The sequence below is a fragment of the Convolutriloba macropyga genome, chromosome 2, assembly GCF_964194025.1.
Source record: "Convolutriloba macropyga chromosome 2, txConMacr16.3, whole genome shotgun sequence".
NCBI lineage: Eukaryota > Metazoa > Xenacoelomorpha > Acoela > Convolutidae > Convolutriloba > Convolutriloba macropyga.
Window position 1 is genome coordinate 48211572 of NC_134469.1, and position 25858 is coordinate 48237429.

The 25858-nt window shown below is 34.8% G+C and overlaps 3 protein-coding genes across 3 annotated transcripts in view; all 3 read right to left on the bottom strand.

Moving 5' to 3' along the window:
* LOC142358715 (uncharacterized) overlaps positions 1-25858 on the bottom strand; it is a 405321-nt gene that overhangs the window by 348908 nt on the left and 30555 nt on the right. The gene's annotated exons all lie outside the window — the stretch shown is intronic.
* The window catches only part of LOC142358716 (uncharacterized), a 163235-nt gene that overhangs the window by 106828 nt on the left and 30549 nt on the right, over positions 1-25858 (bottom strand). The window lies entirely within an intron of this gene.
* The window catches only part of LOC142358714 (ATP-binding cassette sub-family D member 3-like), a 128657-nt gene that overhangs the window by 71683 nt on the left and 31116 nt on the right, over positions 1-25858 (bottom strand). Inside the window, exons 10-11 of the mRNA XM_075410247.1 lie at positions 11581-11850; positions 7229-7367 (exon numbers count right to left, since the gene is read on the bottom strand). Coding sequence (XP_075266362.1) covers positions 7229-7367; positions 11581-11850 — 409 coding nt within the window. The remainder of the gene's footprint in view (positions 1-7228; positions 7368-11580; positions 11851-25858) is intronic.

Sequence of the window (25858 nt, forward strand, 5' to 3'; positions counted from 1 at the left end):
AAAAAAGAGAGAAAAGCAAGAGAGAAAAGAAAGAGAGAAGAGCAAGAGAGAAAAACAAGAGAAGCAAAAGAGAAAAAAGGCAGAGAACAGAAAAAAAAGAGAAAGAAAGAGGAAAGAAACAGAAGGGAGAAAAGAAAGACAAAAACGAAAAACAGAAAAGAAAGCGAGAAAAGCAAGAGAAAAGAAAGACAGAGAAAACAGCGGGAGAGAAAAGAACGACAGAAAAGATAAAAGCAAGAGATAAAAAACAGAAAGGAACGAGAAAGTTACGAGACGCTAAAGAGAAACATAATAGAGAAAAAGAATGAGAAGAAAGACAGATAAAAAAAGAGCAGAAAAAAAGAGGAAACACAGAAAGAAAATGAAAAGCATTGCCGTCTAGGTAATTTGAATTTCTTTCCATCATTTTTCCTATCGTTTTAAATGGAGAAAATCCCGTCTTCGATTTCATTTCGGTTATTAACCTTTACATATAGAATCTTTATTCTGTCAATAACTCTGATGCATCAGCACATGTCATTCAAGGACTATTTTTGTGTGATAAATTCTGCCTTGATGGACTCGTTTTTTATAAGCAGATTCTCAGTCATTGACCTATGTGGGAGTTTTTTGGTCGTTGACCCTTTTGGCGCAGACAGCTTTTCGGTCAAACTTATTTTTGCATCGACGGCTAATCAGTCATTGACCTTTATGGCAAAGGTAGCTAAAGGTCGCTTTTCGTTCAGTGACTATTTGGCCAATGGCAAGTATTAAGTTTTCGGTCATTGACTTTTTTTCAAAAGGCACGCAAAACGCTATGGTGCATGTTTAACGGGCCTTAAAACATGTGAAACATTAGGAGCTCAGAGATGTTGCTATAGGTATTGGGGTTACGTTTAATATATTATGTAATATATATATATATATATATATATATATAAATATATAAATATATATATATATATATATATATATATAAAGTTAGATAGATATAGATATACAGATCAAAGATAGATAGTGACAGGAGAATGGAGCATGAAAAAAAATAAAAAGAAAAGAACTGGAGAAAGAAAACGAGTGCGACGTTGATGGACAAAAATCCCGATAAAAAACGCGCCTCACCTGCTCCCTAGCTCAACTCATTGTGCTTCCGCTTCTCAACCCCTAGACCCAGGTTCAAACCCGACCATTTCAGTGGTTTGCTTAGTAAACCATGTTTAAGGGCCCTTGAAACATGTTAAGATAGGCGAGAAAAGAAGTATGCAAATCTCAGATTGTTTGGTATGATCCGTCCTGGAACCCATGCCCCTCGTTCAACAGCCATAGGTAGCGATGTGTTTGGTTTGGGTATATTACCCCAAATTCAGCAATTTTTAATTAAAAATTTTTCGGCTTTTGTATATGCATATTTAAGGAGAGACAAGACTTGCACAGATAACGAACATATACATGGTACCCTATCGTAACGCATTTACCACGTTCGGCAGCAAGTTTAAGGAGCGTTAAAACAAGCGAAGATGAGGAACTTAAACATGCCAGAGAAGAAAGAAACGAAAGAGGGAAATGAAGATAAAGAAGAGAGCCGCCAGAGGCAGAAAATAGAGAGAAAAGAACCCTAGAAAAAATCATAAGAGGAAGGTAAAAAAACATATGAAAGATATGAAAGGAGAGAAAAGAAAAAGAAAAGAAAAAGGAAAAGAAGAAAAGAAAGACAGGAAAGAGAACAGGATGAGATGAAAGACAGAATAGAATGACCAAAGAAACGAACGAGAGAAACGAAAGAGAAGAGAAAGACAGAAAGAAAAAGAGAAGAACGGCAGAAAAAAGAACAAAAGACAGAAGAAACAAACACAGAAGAAAGCAAGAGGAAGGAAATACAGTAAAGTAAAAAAAGAAAAAAAGACAGAATCGAGAGAAAAGACATAGAAACAAATGAAATAAAAGACAAAAGAGAAAATTTAAAAAAGCAAGAGAAGAGAAAAAAAAACAGACAGAGCAGTGAAAGAGAAAAACCCGAGAAGCCGAAGACAAGAGATAAAGGAGAAAAATAAATAAAACAAGGAAGAAGGAAGAGGGAAAAGCGAGAGAAAAGAAAAGAAAGAGAAAAATGAAAGGAAAAAATGAACAGAAAAAAAAGAAAAAAATCAAGAGTTGAGGAAAGACAAAGCGTAACGAGAGAAAAAGAAACGAAAGAGAAATGAAAAACCGAAAGAAAGACAAAAGGAAGACAGATCCGAAGGAGAAAGGCAAGAGAGAGAAAAGGAGAAAAAAGAGAGAAAGAAACCTGAAGAGAAAACACAGAGAAACAAAAGGAGAAAAGACAAAACAAAGAAAAAACGAAAAAAGGATAGCGAGAGAAAAAAAATGACAGAAGAGAAAGAGAGAAAAGCAAAAGAATAGCAAACGAGAAAAGAACTATGAAAAAATAATGAGAGAAGAAAGGACAAAGGAGAGAAAACTAAACAAAAAGAAAACAAGCAGAGAGAAGTAAGAGATAAAAGCAAGAAAGAAAAGGAGAAAAAAGACGGAAAAAGAAGAGATATGAAACAGAAAACAAAATGAAACTGAAGAAAAGAGAAAAGGAAAGATACGAGAGAGAGAGAGAGAGAAAAGAAAGAAAAGAAAGACAAAAAAGAAAAGGAAGGCAAAAACAGAAAAAAAGAGAAAAGAAGGGGAGACAGAAAGCAAAGAAATATAGAGACAAACAAGAGATGAAAGAAGCAGAGAAAAAGACAGTAAAGAAAGAAATAAAGAAGAAAGAAATAGCAGAAGCAGAAGAGGGACAACAAATTTTTTAGAGAAAAGAAGGCGAATAGAAAGACGGAAACGAAGAAAAGGAAAAACAAGAACCAAAGAAAAAATCAAGAGAGAAAAGAAAGTAAAATTAAAGAAAGGAAAGAGAAACGAAAGAGAAAAAAATGAGAAAGGGAAAAAAAAGAACCGAAAAGAGAGAAGCATGGCGAAAAGGAGAAAAAAGACAGAAAAAACAGAGCTGAAAGAGAGAGAGAGAGAGAGAGAGAGAGAGAGAGAGAGGGAGATAGAAGAGAAACGACAGACACAAAACAGACATGAACGTGAGAAAAGATATCGGGGAAAAAAAACAGAAAGACAGCATAAAAGAGAGAAAAGCAAAAATGAAAGAAGAAAGAGAGAGAGACGCAAGAGTTAAGAGCAAGAGAAAAGAAGAAAAAGGACAAAAGGTGGAAGAAAAAAGGGAAACGAAAGAGATAAGAGAGCAATGAAATAGAAAAAAAAGAAAGAGAAAACACAGGTAGAAAGAACCAAAAACTGAAAAAAAAGTGAAATATAGAAAACAAGAAAAGAAGTAAGAGAGGAAAGCGAGAGAAAATGAGAGAAAAGACAAAACAAATTGAAACAGAGAACAGAGAGAAACGACAGAGAAAAGAGAGAAGAGTGAAGACACGAGTGAGACAAAAGGAAGACGAAAGAGGAAAAAGTGAACACGAAGACAGAAAAAAAAAACAGAAAAAAGGAATAAAAAAGCTGAAGGGTAACAATAATTTTTTTTTAAAGAAGACAGAAACGAAAGAAACAAAAAAGGAAAGGAAGAAAATCAGAAGATGGACATTATTTTTTTACGGAAAAAAAGAGAGAATAGAAAGACAGAAACAAAACAAAAAGGAAAAGCAAGAGCGAAAGAAAAGAAAAAATCAAGAGAGAAAAGAAAGAGAAAAGCAAGAGAAAATAAAGACAGAAACGAAAGAGAAAAGAACCGAAAAAAAGCATGAGAAAAAAAGGAATGGAAAAGAGAGAAAAGCAAGGAGAAAAAGAGAGGAAAAGGAAAGTAAAAAAAGACAGGAGAAAAGATCGAGAAACAAAAAAGAGAAAAGACGAAGAAGACATGAAAGAGAAAAAAAGTTATCGAGAAAAGAAAACCAAAGAAAGCAAAAAAGAGCAAGACAGCAAAAAAAGAAGAGGAGTGAGAGAGAGGGACAGAGAGAGAAAAAAAGACGAAAGAGAGAAGACCAAGAGAGAGAGAGAGAAATTCAGAAAAAGAGAAAAAAAGAAACGAAAGAGATAAAAGAGAGAGGAAGGAAATAGAAAAAAAGAGACCAAACAAAGGCAGAAAAAGAACAGAAAAAAAAAACACAAAGAGAGAAAAGCAAGAAAAGAGAAAAAAAGAAGAGTAGAAAAGAACAGAAAACACACAAAAAAAGAAAAGCAATAAAAAGGAAAAATGGAAAGAGAATAGACAGCGAAAATGAACAGAATGAGAAACAATTGAGAGAAACAGAAGAGGAATGAAGAGAAAAAGTTCCGATTAAAAGAATCGCAACAATCTATCTTGAGAATTTTAAAATGTTACACTAAAGCTTGGCTCTGCCTCATTAGTGTAAAGCTAATTTAAATCATTTTATGAGGAAAATTTTCGATTTTCGGTAATTAACCTTTTTTTCGAGATCCTCATTTTGTCAAAAATTCGTGATACATCAGCAAGTGCCATTCAAGGACTACTTTCGTTTAATTCATCTTTCGCTGATTTTTTAGCTGGTTTTCAGTCATTTCCCCATTTTTGCATCCGCAGTTTTTCGGTCGTTGACCCTTCAGGCACAGGCAGCTTTTCGGTCATCGTCAGCTTTTCGGTCAATAACCTAATTTTGCATCCGCGGTTTTTCAGTATTTGACCTTTACGGCATAGGCAGCTTTTAGGTCACTGACTCTTTGTCAACGGAGCGTTTCGGTCAGTGACTATTTTGGCAATGGCATGTTTTTGGTCACTGACTTTTTCCAAATTACATACAAAACGCTATGTTTAAGAGGCCCAAAAAACGTGTGAAGATTATGAGCTTAAACATGGTGGTATTGGTATTCACGTTAAGTTTAATATATAGACATAGATAGATAGAGATAGATAGAGAGTGAGGAAAACATGGATCACGATAAAGAGTGAAAAAGGAGAGAATTGGAGACACGGGTGCAAGGTTAATGGACAAAATTGCCGAAAAATTACGCGCCTCGCCTGCTCATTAGCTCAACTCATTGCGCTTCCGCTTCTTAATCCCCAGACCCAGGTTCAAATCTGACTGTTGTCAGTCCTTTTCACAGAAAACTATGTCGGGGGAAGAGCGAGGGGATAGATAGTTTGGTTGCCGGGTAGGTGAAGAAGGGTGGGGATGTTAGTTAAGTCGGGGTTAGGTAGCCGAGAGAGTTATGTTGGGGCAAGTATGTAGGTGAAGGGGGGTAAGAATGGGGGCTAGTATTCGCGTTTTTTTTGGGTGGGGGGTAAGGATGAAGAGAGTAGTTCTTTAAGTGGAGGGACTGTTATGCGACCAAAGCTTCTTAATTGATTATTACCAGAGGCTACTAACTCCTGACATTAGAAACTCACTACTCTACACTCTATATGTTAATGCCTAACGTAAAAACATAGCTGGCAGATTGCCATAAAATAGCCGTAATAGCTTCGTAGATCTGCAGTCTCAAAAAAACAGTAAAAAAGACAGACCAAAAAAATTCGACTTTTCATTGAAGGCTGATCTGTTATATTTTGATTAAAAATCTGTATAAGTTATTGCTGCCTCTATTAGCTGATCTCAAATAACCTTCATTTAGAGTGACACACACCCATTTGACCTTATCTCTTTGAATTAAAGTAAATAAGTCAATTTCAAAGTGAGGAAGTCATTTTTGAGAGTGAGGTAAGTCAAGTGTGACCAAAAATTTAATCACGCGCATGAACAAAAAACTCGCTCCACTAAGAGCGAAAAATGACGTCACACATGCAATTCAGTTGAAATTGCATGAACGAATGAACAAAAAGTGGCTGTGACGTCATATGGTCGTAACAAAAATCAAGACGACGAAATAAAAAACATAGCAGGACAAGTCCTGACGTACAATTCAAAGAATTTTCATTGTCTAAACAGAAAACTAGACCGAGAACAGACTATAAATGGATTGGGAAAACCATTTACAAAAAAATCCGATCCAAAAAATCGAAAAAACAGTAAAAATCAGAGTGAAATTGCCGCATGTGAACAAAAAACCACTACCGAGAAACCGAATTTTCGTTCAAACACCGTTTTCGCACTCTACTTTAAAAATAGAGCAAAAAAAATTCACGCCGCAAAACCACTCGCTTTTTCGCTCCATTTCCTGTTTTGGCGTGACCAAAATCACTACTCCAATTTGACTTCAAAAATCATGAAAATGTGTGAACAGATCTTTAAAAAAAAGACAGCGCCCCAATACAATTCAAATTCTTTGAATTGTAAAAAACCAAGAGAAGGCCAATAATAGCCCCAGCTATCGCTGTGCGGCTATTAAACATAAATCCATGTACGAAAAGAACGAAGTCAAGTCAAGACATGAACAAACTTGCATCAACAAGAAATCTCCAGAATTACGGGGTTGTTTGGGGGGTTTAGTCAGGGACCTGGTTGTAAGAATTTCTCCCGTACTTAGTAGTTCTCCCATACTTAAATATAATTGATACAAACTTTGTTTGAGAGCAATTTAAAATTTTACCAGAAATTACAGAAACTGAATGGTCTGATTTGAAGATTTTGCTAAAGGCGGATTCTCAATGCTCTAATTTGAGATTTTGCTAAAGTATTTGCTAAATTTTTCAAATTTCAAAGTTCCTCGTCAAAAGTGTTGCAAATTATGCTCAACTTTTTGAAGTTTGCCAGAAGTAGTGACCTGAAAGCTGCTAACACAATCCTTTTAAACTCCTAAAGAGGTTTAGTTTTGTTTCAACTTTCTAAAAGAGTCTCCGTTTAATTAAAATATTGCCCATTTTTTGCCAATTTAACTCGATATGTATCCAAAATGCATCAGTTATTTCTGATATTTCGAGAACTTTAATCAGCCAACTATGTATTTGGCAAATATTTGGAACTAGTAAGTGTTTAGTTGGATCCGCAGCTTTATCGGGGCTAATTTTGCTCTCTGCAAAGACTCCTATAATCAAAAATTGTTCGGATTTTATTGGGGCTCGAAATGTTTTTGAAGTTCGTCATTTTTTTGATGTTTGGTACTGACTAATATGCAATCAAAGGAGGGAATAAGGTATTGGTAAGTATAATCCACTTTTACACTGAGTTAAGAAATTGGAAACCAGCTTCAAACCTGAGTGATTCAACCAAAAATTGAGTACCGGTAAACTCTGGTAATGGCGACTTTTTAGTATATTTCTATTTATCCTAATTCATTTGTTATATCCGGGAACTCGGTGGTCAGCTAATTCGAAAGCGTGAGCAATTTATGTTTAAACCTAGAAACATACTTTATTAGCCCATTTGCGACGATAATGCGTCCCCTGCTCTGTAGCGTCAGTCCGAAGCTAGCAAGAGTTAGCTCCTTGAAATCCTGAGTCTGTCCGTTAACTATTTTAGATTCTGATGATTCCTCTTTCTTGCTCGGTCCTGAAAATACGCGAACGTGACTACAGAGACCATCATCAGTTATTAATTGACAAATAATATTGTATTGTTTGTTGCAGCTACTTAGATTCAAGAACTCATTAAATGATACTGCTATATTACCCCAGGGAAAATATCCGTTTACGAGGACCAAGTAAAAGTTAAAACAAGTCTTCGTCGCAGGGGGGAATTAAAGCCCTGACACGGGCCAAAAAGGCCCCAATAGGAAGCGGTTTCGTCGATACTTCAAAAGTAAAATATAACATTCTGTCAGTGCGAGAAGATGAATAACTAGAGCAAGAAACTTAGACAAAGTAGGGTAAGAAAATTATAATATGGAGCGCAAGTAAGTAGGTCAAATGCTTTGTAGAAGCAAATTTCATTTACTATGTATTTTCAAATGTGTATCTATGGAATAACGTCAAACTAACTAACTAATTTCAGTTGCTTCCAGGCTTTAGAACCGGAATATTTTTTACCGTTGATTCTTTCAAACTCTCACATAGGTTAGACGAAAACAATCAAGTGACAAATTGCATAGAAACATAATCGACTAAAGTCGGGCGAATTGCTCTCAAACGCCCGGCGAGCGGTTGTCTTCGTCAGTAGCTAGGCACGGTTTAGTGAGGCTAGCTTTGGCTTAATTGAAGGGGCGTAAGTGAGCGCAGCGGGGGGGGGGGTGCACCGGAAGGCTGATGGGGTGGCAACAGTGGGGGGGGGGGGGGTCACTCTCTAAGAACCGCCCTTCGCACCATAAGTATAAGTCTCCAAAACAGTTTCTGTGAATCGCATACTTGAAGACTAATGAGCTGAAAGGCTCTAAGAGCACTTAATGCCCGCTGGGCGCTACCTGTTTATCCCGTTTTTGAGGACGAAAAGTCAAAAGCGTCAGACGAAAAATCGCATAAAACATAGCCGGTAGAATACCGGAAACGACTCGAATCGTCGTGCAAAATATTCTACCCTAATTTGGACAAAATCAGAATATCGAAAAAAAAACAAAGAACAAACAGAGAAATAACAAAAATAGTAGACCAATATAACATAAAAAAACGTTAAAATTGCCCCCGTTTTTTAAAACATGGGGATGGGGGTGGTAGGTGCGTGGGGGTGGGTAGTTTTTTTTTTTTTTTGGGGGGGGGGGGTAGGTAGTTAAATGGTATCAAATTTTTGTTCTCAAATTTACCTCTTCACGTTGAATTACAGACTGTTATCAACTGCTATACATTACAAACTAAGCTATTGTTAAAGTCCAATGTTCAAAAACAGAAGTCAACAATCAAAAACGGAGGTAAAAGCTCGAATAGAAAGTCAAAATTCAAGTCATGAACAAACTTGCTTTCTGCTAAAAAAAACATAGAAGGACAAGTCCTGACGTACAATTCAAAGAATTTTCATTGACTAAACAGAAAAACTAGACCTAGAATGGACTATGAGTGAATTGAGAAAACCATTTAAAAAAAATCAGATAAAAAAAATAAGAAAAGAAAACAGAAAATCAATGTCAAAATTCCGCATGTGAAAAACCACTAGCGAGAAAAAAATTAATTCAAACAAAAAACTAGGCCTAGATTGAGCTGTGAATGGATTGGAAAACCATTTAGAAAAAATCCGATCCAAAAAATCGAAAAAACACAAAAAAATCAGAGTGCAATTGCCGCATGTGAACAAAAAACCACTACCGAGAAACCGAATTTTTGTTCAAACACCGTTTTCTCACTCTACTTTAAAATTACGGCGAAAAAAATTCACGCCGCAAAACCAATCGCTTTTTCGCTCCATTTCCTGTTTCGGCGTGACCAAAGTCACTACTCCAATTTGACTTCAAAAATCATGAAAATGTGTGAACAGATCTTAAAAAAAACAGCAGAAAGAATTCCGGAAACGACTCGAAGTGAAATATTATTTAACCGCCATCGAACTACTCATTAGAAAAAACTTGCCTCCACTAAATAATGATTTTCTCGAAACCAAACCATAAAACAAAAAAAATCAAATCTGTTAAAATATGATAAAAAATCTGATCAAATTTTGTCATAACTTGAGATCCCGAAATAACAATCTCTGCCAAAATTACTTCATCAAAACAACTAGTACTTACTAAAACCACTTAAGTGAATGTTTCAAAAATACTTGTCGCCAAATGAAAAAAGCTCTTAATTAAAACAACTTGCACTAAAAAACTGGAAAAAGTTAGTAAATTTCTTAACATTACAAAAGCATGTAAATCCAAAGAAAAAATCTTTTCAGCCAATAGGACATCCAGATGCCTGCAAAACATTAGGCAAGTCATAAAAGTCTAAGAAACGTGTCTCAAAAAACAGAAAAAAAACCCGAAAAACTGCAAAAAAAAATTAAGAAAAATAGTTCCAATTTTCGCCATTTTTTGTCATATTTCTCAACAAAAAAATGATTCATATCCAAAATTGCCCATACTTAATACTAAACAACTAGAAAAACTATTATCAACCCTAAAGCTCCACAAATGCCATAAAAATTTAAGGAATAGAAACGGCATTCATAAACAAATTCAACAAAAAAACTACAAAAACTAAATGAGTTTTTTTAATAGTACAAGGAAACATAAAGCCGAATAAAGTTCCTTTGCAATTAGAGCAATGAAAAACTCGCAAAACAATGGGCAAGTTATAATAGGGTGGGTAAGACACTTGTGTAAGATTTTAAAAAAAGAAAAACTGCAAAAAATGAGAAACATAGCCGGCAGATTGCCGGAATAGCAGCGAAAGAATAGACCTGCGTGCCATATAATAGAGATAGAAACAGATACAGATCTAAATTGAAAAAAAAATCGACGCCGCTCAAAAAAACTAGGTAAAAAACATTCAGCGATAAATTAATAAAGCTTGTTAAAATTCATTCCGCAGAAGCGTCTTATTAGGGACCTTTACTGCACAAATGAGTTCCTTTGACCTCAAACAAATTCAAATTAAACTTAAGTTTTAAAGTGCAAAAGTCATTTTATTGAGTGAGGTAAGTCACGTATGATCAAAATCTAATCACGGAAATAACCTAAAAATTTTTGCTAAAGCGAGTGAGAAATGACGTCACGCGCGCAAATGCCGTTAGTGAGAGGAAGAAGTCATTCAGAAAATTTGGCTTTTTCGGCTTTGCTGTGTGAACAAATGTGAAACGAAAAAAGAGCGTCAGACAACGAAACCAAGAGCACCGCAATATAGCTTCGCTCAGCTTACAGCTTCGCAGCTATAAAAATGGTTTAAAATTTCTCAATTTTTCGGTTATTTTTCCTTAGAAAAAAATGATTTATACCAACAAAACTTTAGTCAATTGGTATCTGACAATCCTTTGAGTAACAAGCTCCTATTCAAATCCCACTTAAAGCAGTAAAACAGAAAAACAGGTAAAAAATCATTAAATTTTGTCTAAAAATCAGCAAAACAGATCAAAAAACCTCCAAATTAGCATTGAAAATCAAATTAACTACTGGAAACCTTAAATTCCTATTAAAACAAACCTAAAGCTAATGCAATATCATAATCAAACCTCATAACCATCAAAAATTGCAAAAAACTGCTTTCAAAAGACGCACGTGAACAAAAAAAAATTCTCTCGCTTAGAAAAAAATTTTTCACACATCAATTTGGCGCTCTCTCAAAAACAGCGGTATGAACAAAAACCACTCTTTTCGCTCCGCTCTTCACTTTTGTTCAGCACCAAAATCACTCCAAATTTTTTCACGCGTTTCATTTCCCGCTTCAAAATTCACTCCAAAAATAGATTAAAAAAAGGACTTCTCCAATACTCCTCTTCGAGTCGTAAAAAAGAGAGCGCCCCAAAACAATTCAAATTCTTTGAATTGTAAAAACCTGTCGAATCTCAATACTCCTCTTCGAGTCGTAAAAAAAGACCGACAGGACTAATATAATTGCTACAAACTTCGTTTGAGAGCAATTAATCAGATACTCACTTTACAGTCTTAGATTTGATCTCATTAACCTAGAAGAGTACAAGACCAAAACTAATCTTCAAGTAATAAAGCTGCAACTCTAATACTCCTCATCGTTCTAGTAAAAAAAAAGATGAACGAAATGGCACCCAATACAACCAATTTTAAAGATGGTACCATAGTACTCTCACTTTCAATCAGCGGCCACTATTAAAACTGATATTAGACACCGTATGCTGCGTCACACCATTCGAAGATTTTTTCACATGTAATGCTATAAATTGTTCCCACCTGAGACAACCTGTTGTCTGACAAATTGGTCCTTCTTCAGGTCCTCCAGCACTTCGATCAACTCATTCACGCGACTAGTTAGTCCAGCTAGTCTCGTTAGCTCTCTACCAGCGAGAGCAACTCGTCCCATAGCCTCTGCCATTTTAAGCAACATGCGACCACTCTTATAGTAGTCTTCCAACCTGGAGCTATGCGATTGTTGGCGAAACCGTGACGTCTCAGCTAAGAAGGGTCGGCTGACAATATAGAAACCCACCAATGTCGCAAGATCTAAACCATCACACAGATCAGAATATTGTTATTAAAAAAACTGACCAGATTGCTGCTGGTTGAATACGCGAAGAGCTCAATGAAAACCATTGCCAATATTTCTAAAATGTTTGACAAAATCAGGAGAAAAACCCAGAAATGTCCGTTTTCAGGGTTTGGACACCTTCATCTGCAAATTTTAAAGTTTTACAAAAAGCACGGAAGGTAAAGTTTTTTATAGCAAATCTCAGATTACTTCACAATTTCATAATTAGAACGTGATAATTTACACTTACCTCATTTTGAATGGCATTGGCTTAAATGAGAAAAAATAAAAAAAACTCCAGAGATTGATAAAATCTTTCGAGCAAAAAATCTTCAATTGCGAGAAAAACCAATTTTACGCCATTATTGACTCTCAGTTTGAGCTTCATCATTTTAAGAACCCAAAACAGCCCGTAGAATACCCGAAAAAACTAGAAAACATAACCGACTAACGTCGGGCGAATTGCTCTCAAACGACCGGCGAGCGGTTGGCTTGGTCAGTAGCTAGCCACGGGGGGGGGGGTGCACCGGGGGCTGATTGGGGCAGCACTGGGTGACGGGGTGGGGGGGGGGGGGGCAACAGCGCTGTGGGGGGGGGGGGGCAATGGGGGGGGGGTCAACAGTGGGGGTGTCTTCAAACTCTAAGAACCGCCATTCACACCATAAGTATAAGTATGAGTCTCCAAAACAGTTTGAGCTGAAACAGAGCTGAAAGGCTCTAAGAGCACAAAATGCCCGCTGGGCGCTACCTGTTTATCCCGTTTTGAGGACGAAAAGTCAAAAGCGTCAGACGAAAAATTGGTCAAGCGAAAAATCGCATAAAAAAAGACCGACAGGACTAATATAATTGCTACAAACTTCGTTTGAGAGCAATTAACAAACAATTTTAGATAGGAAAATCGGTAGGTGGGTATACGTTACAATTACTATACGTTACAAACTAAGCCACTGTTAAAATCCAATCTTCGAAAACCAAAGTCCCCGTTTAAAAATCGAGGTAAATGGTCGAATAGAGCGAAGTCAAAATTGAATTCATATCAATTTTGCTTCAGCTTAAACAAACATAACAGGAACAGTCCTCAATTACAATCCAATGAATTGAACGGAATTTCTGAAAACTCCTCCTTAAAATTGAATACCATCACAAAAAAAATTTTTAATAAGAGAAGCATCAAGACAGACATCGTAGATTCCCTGGCTGTTCCGATCATCATTATACAAACTGATCATCACTATACAAAAACTGAACAAACACAATTATGCATTTCACACATATTATTCTCGACACAGATGACAAGTACAACAAAACCACAGAACTGAGTTTTTTTGTAGAAGCCGGTTTTTTATTAAAACTCTCTTATTATTAGTGTTATTGTCCTCAGAAACAATTTTGTTTTGTTAAAAAGGATTCAAGAACCCAACAGCAAGATAGGCTACTGATTAAAATCAACACACTGATTTAACTTTCGACATCAAAAAGTCGAAAAAAGTGTGAAAAAATCTTTAAGACAGCGCACCAATACAATCTCTTTAATATTAGCGCTTTAATATTAGCCTCTGACACGCTGAAGCGTCTGTTAAAAATTAATTTTTTCACCTACTTAAAAAGTAGAGTGACGCTTATTGCGATTGAAACAGAAAAGGAAAAAAATAAGAAGTGTATATTGACAGATATTTACCAAGTGTCGGCGTCTTAGTTGGTGTGCAAACTCTGCACATTCGACTACACTCCAAAATTATATTTAATTCAACTTCTAAACTGAACGCTATTAAGCATAATACTAATGCCAGCTAGCAATCGCTTCAACGAACTTTGACAACCTAATGCACAATGCTTCATTGACCGGCCTTTTCAATAAGTGAATGCACTATAAATGAATGACCGGGATATATATGTTTGTCCCAATTATATCGGATTCGCTCTTTTGACTTTGTCTGTATTCACATTGCGTAATTCAATACGCTAAAGACTTTAAAAATCCGTTCAGCTGAAACAGAGTTAGCTAAGTCAGAAGTCAAGCGTGAAAATCGTGAATTATGTAAAATGAAAAACCTTATCATAAGGTAAAGCAAATTTCAGAAAATATAGCCGGAAGAGTTCTGAAAACGAATTGAGGAAAAAAACTGACAATCCTCGCTGACCTGAAGCACCTCAGACTTAATTACACTAAACATTTTGAAACAAGGAGAATTTGAGAAGACAAAATGACAAAAACAAAAAGCATCTGATAAAATTTACATGAAATTGCGACTCTAAAAGCACATGAAAGACCTGACAATTCAGAAAAACACGAAGCTCGCAACAGCATAACATCAACTGAAAGAAAATCCAATAGGCCAAAAAAATCGAGCGAAGAAGAAAATCATGGAAAATAAAAAGAAACGAAAAAAAAACAGTATTATTTATAAGAACTTGAACAGAACTTTCCAAAACGGAAAAATGCAACCTCCACAACAATAGTTGCAGAATTTTTTTCTAAACTTTCAGGTAGATCAGTCATTCGACCAATACGTTGCATAAAAATATGAAGACAGTAAAAAAAGTAACGAAGAAAAAAACCTGAAAAAAACTTTGTATAAGTTAACTTATTTCAGTGAAATGTATCTTGCCTAGCTTTCAAGTTTAACTTCAGTGTAACAACACCTATAAAATTCCTCATGATTAAGAATGACAGGGATAAGCATAAGATTGGAAAAAATAGGAAAACAAAAAAAACAGAAAAATACGAAAAGAAAAAAACAGTGCAACCAGAAAAGTGCAACCAGAACTGATTTTAACCGCAAAGCACCTCCAAATGCTATTTACAATCGAGGATCAAAAAATGGCTGAAAAACTTAAAGCGAGTCAAAATGGTATAAATAGCTTAAAATTGACGCCAAAAGCGTAACACTCGCTTAAGATGGTCAAAAAAGCTCCCAAATGCACTAATACTGGTTTAGATAACTGATCCAACACCTTTGACTGAAAAAGTTGGCGTTAAAGCTATAAAAACTGCTTCCAAAAAGCCGCACGCTCAGTGATAAAAAAAATGCTCGCTCAGTGAAACTTTTTGACACTCACTTTTCTCACTCTCTCTAAAGTAATCAACATGAACAAACATAACCGACTAAAAGTCGGAAGAATTGCTCTCGAACAACAAGCGGGTGGAAAATCATTTGACTCCACCGGGATTCGAACCATAGTAGTAATATAGTGAGCGACAGTCCCCGGGGGTGAGGTCCCCCATGTATTAAGATAGGGTATAGCGTATTTTTCGGGATTTGGGTCCTCCCTAGCGTATTAAGATAGGGAATGAATTTGCATGTATTAAGATTAGGTATAGCGGTCTTAATGTATTAAGATTAGGTATAGGTTGCATGTATTAGGATTAGGAATAGAATCTCCGTGTATTAAGATTGGGTATAGCCGCCATGTATTAAGATTAGTTATAGCCGGCAACATGTATTAAGATTATCCGCCGACATGTATTAAGATTAGTAATAGCCGCCGACATTTATTAAGATTAGTTATAGCCGCGGACATGTATTGATTAGGCGCGGCCATGTATTAAGATAGGGTATAGGTTTTGTGTATGTATTTGTGCATGTACATATGATAGTAGTATAGTCGGTGCAAATGTGGGGGGTAGGTTCGGAGACGCTCCTGATTGGCTGAAACTTTGTTTACAAATTTTAGGTCATATTAAATTGTGAAGTTAATTGGCGTGGGTTTTCAATTACCCTAATTATCTGAGGGTAATTATGTGACATGTTGAGTTTTCGTTGTTAAGCTTTCGTTCAATTGCAAAGATTGTTCCCCTAATTGTTTGAATCAATTGTGTAACAGTTGTCTTTTGCGCGCTCATTAATTGGAAAAAGTCAAGATAGCAAGAGGTAGTTTCGATCTGCCGTCCTCCGGGTTATGGGCCCAGCGCGCTCCCACTGCGCCATCTTGCTTAATACATGCACATATGCATTATTTTTGTACATTATTTGAAAAAAGATGTTAAATAAAAGAAAAAAAATGAATTAAAATAGTATAAAATTACAGACACAGTATAAATTATGAGCATCAAAATACACATTTACTCAAACATTTACAATAAATTGTATAAATTTCAATGTACATTAAGGTACACTTAGCCGAGTAAAGTTCGATAAAAAAGTTTAGAAAACTCACGATGAAACAGTTACGAGAATCATATACTATCGACTTTATTAAATTCAGCTTATTAAATACCCAAATGAACACTACTACATATAGTTACTTATAAAATTTAACACGTGCACATCATGAATATTGTTCAAGTTGGTTTGGAAAAACTTAAATAGTTGAAACGCCGCAAAAATTGCGTAGAATCCACACAAATTTTGCATCTTCTGAAGTGGTCGATGTATTATTTTTTGGTACTTTTCTCCTAAAAATTTGTAATGTGTTATTGATCGCGCCAGAGAATCTGCATAATAGTAACTTCTGTTGAGTCGAGCAATCAATATCCAATGTTCACCGACTTCTTTACTCGAAGCAGTGTTAATAATTGCAAAGCTGAATTTTGGTAAATTTGGAATGAAATCTGCCGGAAACGATCCAGTGTATTATCCATGACAAATGATCTTCTGTTTCAATTCGCAAGCTCCTGTGGAACAAGGATTTCTCAACACATTACCATCAAGTTGAAATGATTCGTTCTTTTCAATAAAGCAACAATCTTTAGATTGGGTAATTTTACGTATCAGATCTCCAGTAGATTTACTTACACTGTCTTCACTGTTACCTGCGACATCGTGATGAAAGATAATAATGATGATTAAAAGTCCCAGGAATACTGCACAAATAAGGTATACATATAAGTTTGGAGTAGGTCTACCCCAATTTTCATCCATTCCCTATCTTGATATTATAGTGTGAAAAGGGTTGCAACTGGGCGATGAAAGTACATATCCAACAAATGTTCCAACGCAGAAGGCAATAATATAAAAATCATAAAAAATTGAAAAGAAAATTAAAAAATCTTGATTATTGCAGAGTTCTTCAGACATTTTTAGCAACTGTTCCAAACTGATCAATTTTAACTGTTGAGATTCGTTCTCCGAGAACAATTAGCTCGGTAACATTGGATAGCGGACGTTCAAAGAACATTTCTAAACGAAGACTTTCTCCACTGAGTTCAGGATAATGAACATTTTCACCAGCATCTTGGAGTGAGGTGAGATCGAATACAAGCATATAATGATCTGTAAAGAAATCATTCGGTAACGCAGGAATTTCTTCGTTGAAGTTCATTGCCTTCATTGTTGTAACATAAGCTCTACAATTGTTGGTTGTATCAATTGAGACAACAGCTCTCCCGCCTCGAACAATTCTCAGCTCCCGCAGTCGAAACTTTCGATAATGAAAAGGATTTTCTTGAAAATGTCAGGTGAATGCTGAATTATTGTTCATTGCTATTGCAATTCGTCTGATTGGGGCATTATTGAAAACATTTTCCTGAATAAATTGATTTTGTCCAGAAGGAATAATAAATGTTCGCGCAATTGTCTCCATAAAATTATAGCCAGCTGGTTGATGTGTTAGTTGATACTTGATTGTCTGGTGATAGACCTCATTAACGACAACACGTCTCGTAAAAAGTGGACAGTCAAGAACTCTAAGGGAAACATGCGGATTGTAGGAAATCATGTAAAAATTTGGTCTCGCTCGAATCAATTTGAGTCTAATTTTTGTATTTGGAAGTAATAATTTTTCACATTGAAATAAGTCGATTGCAAGTTTACCATATAAGGTAATCCCATCTTTCAACAAAAGCTCATCTTCCCTATCTATGAACGGACTTTTTTCATAATCACTAGGATCTTTCTCAAATTCCTATCCATGACAAGCCAAAATTCCTTCATTATTCATTGTAGAAGCATTGAATTCATTGGATATCAGAGCTTTGTGGACATAGAGTCCGTTAGAGTTGTACACTTGTTGATTGTTTAAATACACTTCGCAGTTGGAGAAAAGAGAGTGTAACAAGTTGTTGACATGAGTCAAATATTGTAAATCATCATCAGTGAAAGTTATACCCATATCTGGTTTTCCATGCTCCTCTTTTTTCATGAAATCGTCAAATAATCTTCCTTTTTGTAATCCAACTTTAATTTGTAAATGAATATCTCTCATATCGAGATAAATACTTCTATCTGTTTCAAATTCCAATTCAATGCTGCTTTCATCAAATGAAGTACTGGGATAAACTTCTTGAATATGGGATGATTCAATTGGTTCCAAAACCCGAATTTTGTCAAAAATCTCCAAGCAAGAATTTGTAAAGTGTCCATAACGGAAATTACTGTCATTTGTTGATCTGGTATTCATTTTAGTTTGGTAAAATTATCCCTCCTAGTTCGACGACGTCGACTGATTTTTGGCGAGCATTTTCGAATAATACGTCGTTTTCTAGGTTTTCCTCCTCCTAGCTGTTTACGTAAAGTTTTCCTTCCAACATCTCTGGCTGCAGATTTGAACTTTTTCCTTCCAGCTAATACATTTCCGATTTCTGGCGCAGCTAATTCAATCAAGTCAGCACCAACTCTTTTAGCTGCTGGTACAACATATCGTCTCAAAAAAGGAATTGCAGTTCTCCCAATTGTTTGTGCTAAAGCTCCAAATCCTCTTCCCCTTTGTCTTGAATAACCACGAAAATACGGTAAATCACTCTGCAACCATTTTTTGTAAACTTAATTTTAAAAATGATTGTCTGAAGCTTTTCTGAACATCAATACAGCTCTTGTTACACCTACTGAATTGAAGGGAACTTTTTCACCGTATGAGTCGCGGAGCTCAAGTTTAATGCTGTGGAAAGAATTTTTCAGAATTTTTTTAAATTGTAGATTTGGGAAGTTTTGATAATTCATATATTGTCCAGTAGATATTATGTCTCCATTCTAAATTTTAGAAATAAACGGAATACATCTCAAAAGCGCGGCTTTTGTATCACCTACAATATTGTATTCAACAATATCACTGCATATCATGAGAGTATGAATTCGAACAATATCATAGGGAAATTTAGGAAAATGTGGTCCAGCACCACTCATAAAAACTCCCATTCCGTAAACAGCTTCCTCACACCCAAATACGTGACAGAGATCAGTACTGAAGATAACTAGTAACGAGTTTTCATTAGGAAGACTTAGGGATATTCTCTGTGTAATTCTGTTGACTTTTAATTTGATTGGAGTTTTCACATACTTTTCTCTTTCCTGAATTTTTTTGTTCATTTCGTTCACAATATCAGATAAGATATTGATGGATATAGTCCTGCATCAATTGTATAATAATCGGAAGGTTTTGTATCTGGAGTTGCAGCATCTAGATAGAAAAATTTTCCATCTGTATTATTCTGGTACAAAGATGGATATGATAGTTCGGTTATTGCCACCTCCCATTCTCCTTCAAGGTTAATCTGTTCGGGAAGGAAATTGGTAAAAGAACTCAATGTATTATTTGGATAACAATCAAAGGATGCGTTGGAAACCAGCTCTACCGTAAAAGAGTTCATCACTAAATGATACACTTTGAGAGCTCTTGTTCATAAAACTTTCCTAGTATTTCATCACCCTGCTCTCCCTTGAGGTTGTATGTTGGAGGTTTGTAAGTAGCAATCTTAACAATTTCAAAGATTTCACTCGTGAACTGTGACTTGTATCCTTTTCTAAAACGAATATCGTATTTCGAAATTCGTACTTTATCCCCTACTTTAAACCGAGGTTTTTTGTATTGTCTGATCGGATTTTTGTAAAAAATTGATAAAAAGTCTTTGTTTTTTACCTCCTTTGGAGCTTTACCTGTAGATCTATTTACTCTACTATTCATTGTATTTAGGAAAGAGCCCATTTTTACAAGGTAATTATGCCCGTTTTCTTCCATGAAGCGATAAATAATGTTTTTCAAAGATCTGATAGCTCTCTCAGCTACGGCAGCTTTTGTTTCACTTCTCGTTGAATAAATTTTAATTTTCTTTTGTCAACAAAATTTCCGAAATTCGCCACCAAACTCTGTTCCTTGATCAACCCATACTTTTTGTGGGATGTTGTTTTTTCGTAGCATTTTTTTGAAAGCTGCTACAGCATCTGTAGAATACTTTGATTTCATTGGTTGAACACGGACAAAACGAGAAAATACATCAACGCAGATTAATAAATACTTTACTCCGTTATTAAACTCTGACAATTTGTGCATAAAAGCTATATCAAGACACCAAATTTCATTTATCCGCTTTGCAAATACAGGTAATCGTCTAAAACGTCTAGTTGCTTGACGGTATTTTGTATAGGAATTTTTAGTGTGGAGAAAGGAAATAACCTTGCCTCTTGATAAACCGCTCGCTTTCTGAAGATTTCTAACCGATCCAAAAACGGCTTTTCCTTCTTTGTATAATCGTTGAAGTTTCGCTTTTTCAGAATTTGAAAGGGATCCAACTCCCACTGTCTTTGCTTTTGGCATCCTTGTTTACAATTTTGCTCGGACTTATCCCTGTAGCAACAAGTATTGTGTAATAGATATCAGGAAATTCAATATTTTTTCTCTTCAATGCGTATATAAAATCGGTAAATGCTACATTTGTATCTCTTCCATCCAGTAAAATGGAGTCACTGAGGGACAGCTTGATTCGAGGACATTTGAGTATTTGATCTACAACTGACTCGTTTTTGAATGATTTTGTGTTAGTGGTGATGTCCTTGTGAAGAGAATCTAAATTTTGTGGGACGAAGTTTACTTTTTCCTCACTCTTGTCCAATTTGTACACAAGTAATTTGAACTTTTGTTCGTAAAGCTGCTGAGGAACCAAAACAAACTGTTCCATTTCAAGAAAGACGGTTAATGATAGACGGAGTTAGAATTGATATAAGTTCTACTCCTTTCCTTGAACTTAAAATCGCTCTCCTTTTATTTATTCCAGTTCTTTTTAGATTAAGCTGATGAATTTCGTCTAGATAATTTATTACGTCTCGTTTTTGAATATCCTGCAGTTCTCCTCTGAGCATGTTTACGATGCACTCGTTTAGGAACTGAATAAATTATCAAGACGAAATTTAGGTAAGTTCTTTTGAAGTTCCGGGAATAACTTTGGAACGTTTGTCAGAGTAGAGAGATGTTGTGTGCTCATCACTCAAAAATGTGGTCTGCTGTTTATGTTGTCGAAGGAAAAAATGAAGGAATCGATCCACTATTTCTACAAAATCGAAGAGAGTCGACTGTTTTGGGAGTTAAATCAATAAGTAAATGACCATAAGGAATAGAAGTTGCTTTGGTATACCAATATTTTAATTGTGAACCTAATCCCAACTGTTGACTCAGAGTGTTTATTTGCAGTACATCTCTAGGAGATTTGAACAAGACAATATGAGTATTTTGTAACTCTATATCTCTTCCTAATCTACTCTGATGAAATAAATTGTGTTTGATTTATATTGTGCTGAGTCCTTTATGTCTTCCAGCTGTTGCAATTTTAACAAAATCTTTAGAGCTGGAAATCTCCTCACAAGAGTTGTCAAAAATTAACAGATACTTTGTTCCGTTATTCGGGAGGTTTTGAATAAACTCAAGTCAACTCCTTCTTTAAACTCAATATTTTAAACATCTTTAGACATTAAACCATAAAGAGATTGATAATGTTGATAGAAGTAGTAAATTTTGTCGAACTCTGGTTGAAAAGTTCCAATTGTTAACCATTCATGTATAAGATGAAATTTCCCAGACCCGCTTGGACAAACCAATGAAATAAAAATTCGTTCTTTTGTGGAAATTATCTTGTTCATAATTTAGGTGAAGGTAAAATATAAGCAACTGTACTAGAAAGGATTGCAATCCAAACTGTTGCCAAAACACTGTCTCTTCACAAGAATTAACAACAGAAAGCATATAAAAGGAAAATAAATTCAAAATTAAGAAAAAACGACAGAATTGAAATGAAGAATAACTGTGTGTGTAACGCTAGGACAAAATTTGTTCAATTTTCTCATTTTTGAAGCAACTTTTCTATGTTTTGTAAAAGAAAAAAATGATTTTAAAAGTTAATTAAGAGGTAATATGATACATTACAATCAAAGTACATAAAAATTTTTACAATTATTAAATTTTGTCAAAAAAATTAAGAACCCAAGTTCCATAAGCATAAGCTTTCTTCTCTGCACATTGTTATGTTTTCTTGTGTCGGAAGGGGTAGTTACTACATTCCCAGATAGTATCTTCGTTGGAAATCAACTTAGAGGCTTTTGGACATCCAAAATCGTCCAAATTTTCCACATCCTTACACAAGTAATTGGATAGGATTTTACATTTTTCCAATCCTTTGGCAAAGTATTCGGTTGTAGGAGAACAATGTTGATGAATTATGATTGGAAGATCTGAGTAATCAACTTTTCCATTATTCCAGTTTATTCCATGTAAATTCTTTTAGTTCCACTTTGCTTGAAATGTTGGCTTGTAGTCATTCGGTGGGAGGAATGTATATCCTAACACAATTCCGTCCATGAAAATTCCCAGCTCCTTGACAACTGTTCCCTCCAAGCACTCAATATCAAACACAAAGAGAGTCATCCTCTTTTTAGCTGAGATAATTGACAAATGATTAACAATCTAGTATTTTAAAAATATGAGGATGACAAACTTTGATGTAGAGACAAAAGAATAATCCAGTTATTTGACCTAGAAGACAGGAGCTGGGTAATTGCGGCAGCATGTAACAATAACCTGGTCCTTCGTCTGTTGTTGTTTTCACAGCTCCAGCAGAATCATGTTAAATTGCATGTAGACAAAAAATTTTTGATCTAGCTAAGAAAAAATCCAAAAGAGAGTTTCCATATCCAATTTTTCCTCCGTGAAGAAACTTTTGATCAATTTCATCCAAATCGACATTTCGGTCCCAAATTTTACAAGCTGCGAGAAAACAGTTTTTGAGTTTTTCGTTCGTAGGAAACATTGAAAGTATGCTTCCGTAACAATTGAAAATGTTTACCAGAGTAACAACATTCATTAACTCTGAGTTGTTTCGTCCAAAATAATGCAAGTCTTTTTGTAATTTTCTATATAGGAAAGAAGTGTTGGTAGATGATCTACTAGATTTTTATACTCCTCTTTTTTCAAATCAATCTTTGTAAGAAAACTCCACTGATATCCGTTCCAGCGATGTTGAGAAATGGAAATTTCTTGTTTGTCAGAACGATATGTTACAGTTGTTCTGCGCAGTCCATTATGAATAACCCACTTGAATTCAGAAATTTGGTACTCTACGTCTAAATTATCCAAATTGGGAAAATTTTGCGCTTCAAGAACTGTATATGAATACTTTTTAAGCTCGTGATGTAACCTAACCTGACGTGAAAAACTTTTGATTTGTCTCTTAGACTTAAGAAAATGTTTCTAGAGCATCCAATATCCCAACTCATTCTAAGAAGAAAGTTTCAAATGAAAAAATGTTTACTGAAAGACAAATACATATAATCACCAAATATTCATCAATCAATATAAAAAAACCACATTATAATATTGCGCAGCAGTAGTTATTGAAATGTACATTGTTCAATATTAGAGAAATCTTTAAGATTTTCAATGAGTTCCTTGAATTCTTCCATTTTATAGCTGACGTAAGTCACTTGCTTGAACTCATTGCTCTCTTTGCGACAAAAAAGTCGGATCTGGACATAAACTGAAGCTGTATTGTCCTGAACGTACTGTATAAAGGTAACGTAGAGTCTTCGATTTTTTCCAATGCTGATCTCTCTTGCTTTGTGACATTGTTGCAGCACGTCTTCCATTCTTGGGTTCTTCTCAAATTGAGCTGGATTTTCTCGAATTTCCCAGTCTCCATTCAGCAGATCGTTCTTCAGAAGACAAAATTTCTTGAATTCGTAATCTCCAATTCTCAGTTGTTGGTACTTTTCAAATGTTCCACATTTATCTTTTTTAAAGACTTGAAATGTTGGTTCCGAGTAATTTTGTCTATTTCTAAACATTTGGGACACAGTAAATCTCCCAAATCTGTTTGGATGAGAGCCAACGTCAATATAAAATGGGACGGAATCAGTACCCAATTTAGGTTGTGAATCTGTAAACATTGATGGAGCGCTCGAGTAAAAAGGAGATACTTTGGAGAGAGACATTTACGTAACTTGAGTAAGCTGCGAGAAGTTGATTAAATGATTTGCTTTAAAATTTAAGGGCCTCTACAACACAGAATTTCCTTTTATGCTAATGACATCATTGTTTTCGCACAATTTCCTAAAAAGGAAGAGAAAAATGTGTCTATTTATAATTCTTCCTTAAAAGGATTTCTAATCAGAAATTTTCTATAAAGAAAAATTTTGAATCATTATAGAAAAAGAGTCTTTGTGTTTAGCACGTCTGTGTTGCATTAGAGAGAAGTAGTGACGAAAATATTTTGAACAAGTAAAACGTCGAAATTTCTTAATCCGCTGTTTCTTGAATTGATTCATAGTTCAAATGAGATTTTAAATTGCACATAACAATTTCATTGGTTTCCTTATTTGGAATTTGAATTCGTTTAAAATATATAAGTTGATTTCCTTATTTGGAATTTGGTTTTATTTATAATAGATAAGTTAGTTTCCTTATTCTGCTTCCTTACTTGATTTCCTTACTTGAACATACTAAATAATTTTACAGAATGGCAGCAGTTATGTGTCAGGTTTAACCACACTTTTACAAAAAATTCTGTGAAAAGGCGTTGTTTATATCTGTATCTGTCAAAGATTATAGACCATATATTCTTACAAGTGAATATGTTGTTGCTTCACACAACAGTTTCTGACCCCTGAAAACCTGTCGATATCACATTGTTCTCATTTCTTTCTCCACCGAAGACTTGCTTCAAAAACTGGAAGATCTCTCCTATTTATATCACAGTTGATTGTTTATATACATTATATAAACATCAATTTTTTGGCAATATTTTGGAAGAATCGGGACTTGTCTTTACTCAGTTAGACAGAGCAGTACAACACAATTATGAGAGCAAATATGTTGAGAAGTTACCTAGTGTGTCTAAAAAAAGATTGAGTAGAAAGAAGTTCAAGAGACATCTACTGCGTGCTGAACAAAGAAATGTAAGCACACAAACAATGGGATCTTCTTTTCTTGACAGAATTCAATCTCTTAAAAATTCAAAAAATGAGGGTGAATTGATAAAAATTGTTGACTGTTTGTTAGACGGCCATGGCCTAATTGATAATTCTCTGTTATATCTTGAAATTAGAAAGTAATAAATTTGTAATTGCATCACAATTATTTACATAGTATCAGTTTTATATTTGGTTTAAAAATAAAAAAAATCAATTTCTCATTTTATACAATCTTTTTCTTAAATGTTTAAATTGATACCTCTAATCTGTTAAATGTCAAGTTTTGTAAAAAATTATTCTTTTAAAAGTCGAGTTTTTTCACAAAAATTAACTGTTGGGTTTTGGAACAATTTATTTTAATAAAAGTCGAGTTTTCTCAACAAAATTTTTGTTAAATGTCGAGTTTTCATTCAATTTTTTCATGTCGAGTTTCCAATTGGATACAAAAAAGCGCAAATTTTTTCCTGATTTTCACCAGTTTACGGTATAATTTAACGCAAAAAGGAAGAGATTTTTTAATTTGTAAAATGACAAGTTTTCTTTTTCTACAACAACTTAAAAATCGAGATTTCATACAGTTTTTTTTTCTTAGAAATCAAATTTCTGCTCAGCTTTTTTTTTTAATTATCAAATTTTTGATCAAGTTTTTTTGTTAAATGTCAAGTTTTGATAACGCTCTTTCCGTTAAATATCAAGGTTTGTAACAAAGTTTCAAAATTCAAAATTTTGTTTGATGATATCCTTATGAACTGGTTTAGAAAAGAAAGCTCACATGAGAAAGATTATATTATAAAGAATGTTTAAATACATCACCAGGAAAATGTATAAATCAACATACAACTTTTCCGTTAAGATCGATTACAAATGAAGCTGAGAA